Below are 8,134 nucleotides of genomic sequence, written 5' to 3'. Positions count from 1 at the left end.
TAAGGGGCTATCAATTGAATTGGATATCAATATCTTCAGCGAATACATTTGTCCTCAATCCTTCAAATCAATACCCTTTAGGTAGTTTATTAAGATATGTTAATCAGATTGCACATATTTATTGTTGATTAAAATATAGGATGAATAAAGTAAGTATAAAGTCAAGAAATTCCTCAATAAGTGGGGGCTTTCCAATAATTAGATTACATTACTTGTATACTTTTAAGCACAACACGATGAAAGAGTATTTTCAAGAATAAATTAGTTAGTCGTTTCTTCCTTTTCAGCGAAGGATAGTATGGTTCGAAGATTATCCCAGTCATTTAAGGACTATTACAAAGATGCGGATGGGAGCTACGGTGTGAAAGAGCTCGTTTTTCTTCGTGACATTCGCTATGGGTTTCTTCCGGATAATCATGAAGTGGAATATAAGAGATGCCTTGCAAAGATTTCCACAGATCCCAGGTTTGCAGTCAAGTGCCTTCAATTAGCTTTACGCTCAAGGAATGAAGATATTGTCAAGACGTTATTGGATGCTCTTAAAACAGATAAGTCTGATTTTGCAAGGAATAATTTTCTTTTTGTGGAGCCGATTCTTCTTGAAGCGACACAAGCAGAGGATCTTCAGTCTATTCGGGTATAAAGAGATTTAATCACAAATAATTAATTGAATATTCATAATATAAATGTAATTTAAATAGAGCATATTAGAATGGAGAGAACTGACTGCAGTGCGAGTTGGATTCTCTAAATTGGAACAAAAGTTATTGAAAATGAACAAGGAATCCCAAGAGGTAATCATTACGGCGGCCATATTAGATAACTTTGAGGTAGTCAAAGTGCTTTACTTGGCTGGTTATCGAATATACTACGAATCCGGAGAATCTGCTTATCAATTCAATTATAGAATCACCTTTCCAAAAGGTATTAATGTCTAACATTTCGATCCGGTAAATTTCATTAGTCTAAAATTGTTTTCCCTGTGATTTAAATGTCGTGTTCTTGATTGTTTTTACCTTAAAAAACATGAAAACCACTTGTATAAACCAAAATTTCTGCTTATGTGGCCTACTGCTGTAAGATACTCTCAATAACTTCGATAAATTCATATTTATAAAAAAATATTTTTTCAAGCAACAAATCATAAATTACTTAAAATATTATTGTATGCTCTTTTTAAGAAAAGAAGGTTGCATTTCTTTTCTCTACACCAAACTATGATTTTTATCATTGTGATCAAATAAGCTAGATTAATTTGACATCAAGAAAAGGTTTCCTTTTAATGTACACAAAGCCATATCTACAAACTAAATTTTATGCTTTGTCTATTATTTAGATCCTTTCAGGCAAAAAATTCAACTAAATCATTTAGATGTGAACTTTTCAACAAAACCTCAGACACAGTTGTTTAAAACCCAAGATTTAAAATTAAAAAAACCAAGACTGCAAGAATAGTAATATTATGATTTATTTACTTATCTTTACTCAAGAAATTTCTATAGATATTTGAAAATGGTCTTGAGCAGATAAACAGTACTGTCTCTATTGATCATCAAGATAGTTTTATGTTTGCTTCGGTGTGAGTAAAGGAAAGTGGACAGATATTGGAATAATATATAATCCTAGAATGCGGGTTGTTTTTTTGGGGATACTTTAGAATATAGTAAACTTAGTTTATCATCAAATGGGATGATGCCTTTCCTCTAAGATAAACTATTTTGATTTTAATCAGAGAAACTTAACATTTTTTGGTACTCCAATGATGTCATCATTTACAAACCATATTTAGGCTAAAATTCTGACTGAAATTCAATATTACGCTTGTTTACCATTTGAAACACGTACTGCAAAATTTCTAAAATAGGTTTGGTTCTACAATTATCCAATCTTTTGAAAATTCCACTTGCGCCATAATGGCTTAGAACATAGACTTTCAAAACGGTTTAAAGCGTGTATGTAATATAAATCCACTAGTATATACGCTTGAATCAAATAAAGTAAATAAAATAACATAGTAATTGTTCCTTATTAGCTTATTTTATACGAAAAACCAAAGATTATATAAATTTCCTAAGCTAAAACCCAAGACAATATGTAAAACCAAAAGTCTGAGGGAAAAATGAAAGCACTGGCAGTCCTGCTCTGTATACCAAAAAATCAATCTTTTTTGGCTATATAAACATTTTTCTGTTTCTCGAGGTAAAACTATTAAGAGTACCCATCAAGAGCAAACAAATTAAAAATTATTTTGACTTATCTGATTCAATGACATAATTTATGTATGAATATAAAACTCTTTTTAGATAATGATAATGGAACTGCAGATTTTGTGGCACATCATATCGACCGTATCCGTAAATTCAAAGCCCTCTCTAGCCCTGCATACATTGCTATGAGTTGTAAAACTGATCCAATAACACATTGCTTCGACTTTTGTATTTCTGCCAACTTACGTATCAAGAAAGAGCCCGAGTTTAGAAGTGAATATGAAGAGGTTGTGGAGAAGTGCAAGAGCTTCGCTGTTGCCATTCTGGATAATTGCAGAAATTCAGAGGAAGTTGAAGCAGTACTGTTATCCAAGAAGCAGTTGCGGCGAGCATTGGATGAAAGTCAAAAGGAATTTGTGGCACATCCCTACAGTCAGCTTCTCCTTTACAGTAAATGGACAAAAGTATACATAAAACTTTTTTATCGCCTGACCATTCTACAGCTTTTACTTTTATGTACATAGGGTTTACCATGGGCCACCTATGGTCATTTGAAGAAACTGATGCACATCCTTACGCTCTCCCTAGTTTCTCCTTTTCTGTGTATCATGTACTTATTTAGTCAGTCCAGAGATCACTCAAAGGCTAGTGGTCCCACTAAACTTCTCATACACCTCGATCGACCCATTAATAGATTCATTCTCAATATTGTTTCTTATTGCTTTTTCCTTTTTTTTCTTATTCTCAGTGTACTTCATGGGATTGGTGATTACGGAAATCAACTAAAGGAATTTTTGGATTTATCCTGGAAGGCTGACTCCACTTGGTATTTTAATATAACCACTCTTTGGATCATTTGCTTTACTTTGAGAGACATTAAGGATGCCATTAAGTACACCCTAAAAAAGAAACGGCCTTTGGGATTATCACTTTTGGTTTATAATCTAATAATGGAAGTTATATTTGGAATTGCCATTGGACTTAAATGTACGATACTACTTACATTCAAATCTTTACAGCATTTAAACATTGAATTTTTTTTTTAAATACAGATTATGGCTATTCAGAGATTGCCAAAGCTCGCCAAAGGTAAATTCACCGTTACTATATAATTTCATCAAGATATCATGAAGTTCCTTTTTTTTCAGACTTTCAAGACTAATTCTAATGCGACGAATAATAGCGTAATTATGTTTTTTATGTAACCTCCCCAGGGCCGGTTTTATCGTGGACAGGGCTTAAAACAAGAATAGGTATGCAAGATCTTTTTTCTTTTTTTTTTAATTTAAAATCTTTATTTCACTCAAAAATATTTTTTGTGAGGTTCTTTTTAGAAAATAAAATAAAATTCAGCAAAACCTTTATATATTTTCTCGAATGATTTTTTTTGGAAACCATTTATTAATTTATGAAAATCTTCCATTTGTTCAATGACCCTAATGGCCCCATAAAACTGGTCCTGATCTATATATATTTATAGATTGATAAGATTAAACAATATTCATTTTTACTCAGTCCCTCACCATCCTTGGATATTGTTCCTGCTCTCGTTGTTGGAGCCAACCTTTATGGAGTTGGTGCAAGTCTAGCATTTTTGAAATTGATCTTCGTATTCGAAATCCATCATAAATTCGGTCCTATTCTTTTTGCATGAGGCACGTACTATGGGATATCCTCACAGTAGTTGTCTCCTACTTAATATCCGTCATTGCATTTGCAGTGGGTCTAGTTTCTATCTTTGGGGTGTATTCTGATGAGTCCGTTGAACATTTCTCTGACTTTGTATCTGCATTTAAAACGTTATTTTGGATAATTTTTGATCCAGGTAGTTGAATAACTTTATAACATGTATTCTCATCGATAAGAAATATATATATATATGTGCTTGATCCTCAAATTAAAAGTAATTGCAATTAAATTTCTTTTTTGACCTCCTCTGGCCTTTTCTATGTATGATAGTAGTTTCCATTTAATGGGGTCAAGTATTAATCTATTCTTGATAATTTATGTTGATTTCAAGTTACACAACAATTTTTCCTCATTCACCTATTACTCCTTATGTATGCATGAAAGTATAAAGTAATTGATTTAATTACCTTTCATCCCCTATATATATGTACATTAGGGTGGCTCTTTTTTTTTTTTTCATTTTTTCGAATTTCGGAAATTTGTAATATGGTAAGGAAATAACCTATACAAATTGTAATTTTCCTACGATGTCATCTTTAAAAAGCACATCTAGTTCAAAGTTTGAAAGAAAACAAATTTATTTATACTGTAAATAAAGATTAAAATACAGGATTAATTAATTGTGATAGGTATGATAGTAAAGTGTTTGTATAAAGCTACCGTATTCAGCAAAAAGAGGGAATAAAATAAGAAAATTTTGCATTTTATTTTCTGAATATATGTATGTATATATAATGCGGGTCATCAAATTTTCTTACCTTTTTTCTCTTTTTTTATTTCATAAAACAATTTTAGAATAACACTTTTTTGACATTTTTTAAAGATTAAAAAAATGCTTATCAAAATTATTTTATATTATATAAATAAAATGACTGTTTAGTATCTATATTCATTAAGTAAAGGTTTTTATCATGTTTTCATAATTTGAACACAAAGCTGACCTCGTAGGGCAATGCAATTTCTCATATGTAATTTTCATACTATATTGCAACTTTTTTACTCCAGCCAAAATCGACATTTAAAAAATGTTTAAAATCTAACCCCCCAAATTTAAATACATAGCTATTAATATATCAATAAAATAAAATAATTTGCTGAATAGGAAAAGAGGAGTATGCGGATATAATGGAAGGAGAATGGAGCAACACAACTGCCACAGATCAAATGATTAGCAAAACTCTTTCTCACAAAATTGGACTTTTTGTCTGGGGCTTTTATCAGGTTTTGTTATTTTGTAGACCATTCTAGTTGAAGGATGTATCGAATATTGGTACACATTTGCGTTTAAAAAGTATGTGCGTTAGCAAAATATGCAATATCCATATCAGCAGTACTGTAACTACAGGGACATTGAGGGACCCTGTCCTCACAAAACTATGATTGTGCCATCCTCCGAACTAAAACATTAAATTAAACACTTTTTTTACTGTATTTTACTAAAGAAGCAGAATTGCGTCCCCATTCTAAATCCTGGTGCTTGACTATCATTTATTTTTTAAGGTGCACCTGTAGATCTGTGACCACTGAGGGATTGTTCATAGTATAAGTACATAAAAGTTACAGAAGTTGTATTTTCTATTAAAAAAAAATATATTTTAAGCTTTAAAAAAAGGTCAATCTTATTAATTAAGAAAAGTTTTAGTTCTATATATGTGTTAAAACAGTCACAGAATCCACTTTATATAGATTCCAAACTAATTTTGATCTGAGAAATAATAACAAGGTAGTATTAAGAGTTTTGTTTGTTTTTGTTAGTGAGTGCACTAGAGACTAAAGTAAACATCAGTTATCCCTACATATTTTTTATTTTTTCAAACTCTTATAACATCACTCTCAAGTAAAGCTTTCTGATTCTATACATATATTATTTATGGAAGAAGAAATCCCTATGTTTGCCATGTACCAATGTATTTTTGTTCCTCGAAGGCTGAAAATAATCCAGACTGAATAAATATTCAAATTTGTAAGTTTCTGAGAGTTGATATTCACACTTACATATTAAATATTCGATACATCACTCTAATAGTTATTCCTTCAAAAATTATTATTGATAGTATTCTTTATTTTGATAGGTCTTTGTAGTTCTGATAATGTTAAATCTCCTTATTTCCCTCATGACTAACACGTTTGCAAACATTCAAAAGAATTCAGACACTGAATGGAAGTTTTCTCGTGCAAGTATTTGGTTAAAACATTTCAACGATCAAAGATCAGTTCCAGGTAAGGTTCCCTCATCTCTCTTTGTAATTATGATGGACAAACACAACTGTATTGCATTGACTATTACTTTGCCCACATATTATATAGTTCCTTTCAACATTTTCCCATCTGTTTACTCTTTGCAATTCCTTGTCAAATGGCTACGAGCAAAATACTACAAAGATCGAAATGCAGATCTTTACAATAATGCATTCAACATTCTGTAAGATTGATATTTATACAAAAAGATATTAATGTTGTGTATCAGCCTATCAACATTTTACTCATGTTTGTAGATTAGACCATAAGGTAAACCATAAAATCTTTGATCCCATTATGGAGCGAGTATTTACTCATCGAACCCATGATCATCTCACTTCTAAATTAACCATCAGTAAGAATGACTTAGGAGCACTAGAAAAGGAGATTGAGATTGATGTATCCGAACTTCGGAAGGATGTAAGAAATCTAAGAGAGGAGCTTATATCTATCATGACGACGGGCAAGCAAGTCTATAAAAGATTCAACAAAAGAAAAGTTCCAATCACTCCCTACAGACGAAGGCATTCAATCACTTCGCTCTCAACAAAACTTCCGATAAATGTACAATTGCCTCTAGTGGCTGAAGGTAATAATTATACAGAGGGTTTAATAATATTTGATGACTTTTTTTTGTTTTTCATGGAACATAGTGGCTTCTGCGGAGGATGCAGATTGTAGTAATAAACTACCCAAAGAAATTGATGAGAATTTAATGGAGCATTTGGTAGAGACTCTGGGTTTGATAGGGAGTACACCCCATAGTAGTAGGAGAATACGACATAAAATTGAGTCCCAAGAGTTTCCTGACATCAATCGTCATTTTATATAAATAGAGCTGTAGAACTAAAACAAGTACAATACTTTTGTTGTTGTCACCCTCAACAGTTTTTTTAATATATTTTTAAAAGATGTTATAAGTATTTGCTAATCAGTAAAGAGAGAACAGATAAGTATAGAGTAATGACACGTATGAGTGGTCATGAAAGACAAAGAGTAATACTCAGGATTTTTGGAAAGTTATAACTCATAAGTTGACATATTTGTAATTAAAAAACTACGAATAAAAATTAGAAAAGGAAAAATGGTTGTTGCGAGTGCTTTTTCTTCTCTTTTGTTCATTGTTTAAGAGGTCGTTGTGGTGTAAACTTCTCCCTTTGAAGTAAACATTAGTGCCTACCTTTATTGTAAATTGTTTTACAAAAACATCATAAAATAAATACACATGAGCTAAAATGTAATAACAATATTTTACAGTAATAATATTATTTTAAATGTAGAAGGTCTTTATAGCAGTATTTCATTTCCTCCACACAAAATCCTATAACAGTCAGCTGATATAAACACAGGGGTTAATTCAGTAGTACCATATGTTTTGATCCCGCCTTTTTTCCCACTTTTTTTTTCCTTACTAAAATGTCAAATCTACTTATACGTATAAGTTCATGTTGGACACTGAGTAGAATTGATGATCGACAGCAGAGTAAGTCTTGAATGTGTAACAACTAAAAGCAGAGTTGAATTTGGGTTTATTTCCTTCCTTTCAGAGCTACTTTCTTTTAATCAAATGAAAATTAGTAAAAAAGTCGTTATTCTTTCTCGAAACATTCTTCAAATTGTCACATTTCGGTTTCTTTTATTTTAGTCCTCGTATTCCGGCAGGTAATATTTTCTACTACTCAATGTAGATATAAATATTTATTAATTTTCATTGTAAATCCTCTTGTGTATCCAGTATCCTCATGAATTGATTAAATAAAATAGGAAATGCTTCATTTCATTTAATGTTTGTTTGTAAAATACAAAGATTAATATATATTAGAATCAATTTCCTTTTGATAATTTTGTATGTGGGTAATTCTTAAAAAAACACCAAGAATATAATTGATTCTTCTTTCTTCTTTGAATATCTTGAAAAAACATAACGTGATTAGGATTATTTGTATTACAACTCTTATTCTTAGAACCTACCGCAGCCACACGGATTTCCTTTATGTGAG

General features: G+C 31.1%; 1 protein-coding gene across 1 annotated transcript; it reads left to right on the top strand.

Annotated features, from left to right (window-relative positions):
* Positions 1-205: 205 nt before the first annotated feature.
* LOC121118674 (short transient receptor potential channel 5) lies at positions 206-7,413 on the top strand. The gene is made up of 12 exons (XM_040713260.2): positions 206-637; positions 702-924; positions 2,304-2,671; positions 2,732-3,194; positions 3,260-3,296; positions 3,356-3,391; positions 3,723-4,032; positions 4,999-5,117; positions 5,969-6,116; positions 6,204-6,318; positions 6,392-6,723; positions 6,788-7,413. The coding sequence occupies exons 1-7, from the start codon at positions 299-301 to the stop codon at positions 3,859-3,861; spliced, it is 1,605 nt and encodes a 534-aa protein (XP_040569194.1). The 5' UTR covers positions 206-298; the 3' UTR covers positions 3,862-4,032; positions 4,999-5,117; positions 5,969-6,116; positions 6,204-6,318; positions 6,392-6,723; positions 6,788-7,413.
* The last annotated feature ends 721 nt before the right edge of the window (positions 7,414-8,134 follow it).

Source organism: Lepeophtheirus salmonis, chromosome 5 (genome assembly GCF_016086655.4).
Source record: "Lepeophtheirus salmonis chromosome 5, UVic_Lsal_1.4, whole genome shotgun sequence".
In the NCBI taxonomy this organism is placed as follows: domain Eukaryota; kingdom Metazoa; phylum Arthropoda; class Copepoda; order Siphonostomatoida; family Caligidae; genus Lepeophtheirus; species Lepeophtheirus salmonis.
Note: the sequence above shows the minus strand (reverse complement) of the source record. Positions and strands in the feature narration are given on the sequence as shown.

Coding starts and splice junctions, on each gene's coding strand:
- LOC121118674 (XM_040713260.2), top strand. CDS start 299: ATGGTTCGAAGATTATCCCAGTCATTTAAGGACTATTACAAAGATGCG. Junction 3,195..3,259: donor AATTGCCATTGGACTTAAAT/GTACGATACTAC, acceptor TTTTAAATACAG/ATTATGGCTATTCAGAGATT. Junction 3,392..3,722: donor CTAATGCGACGAATAATAGC/GTAATTATGTTT, acceptor ATTTTTACTCAG/TCCCTCACCATCCTTGGATA.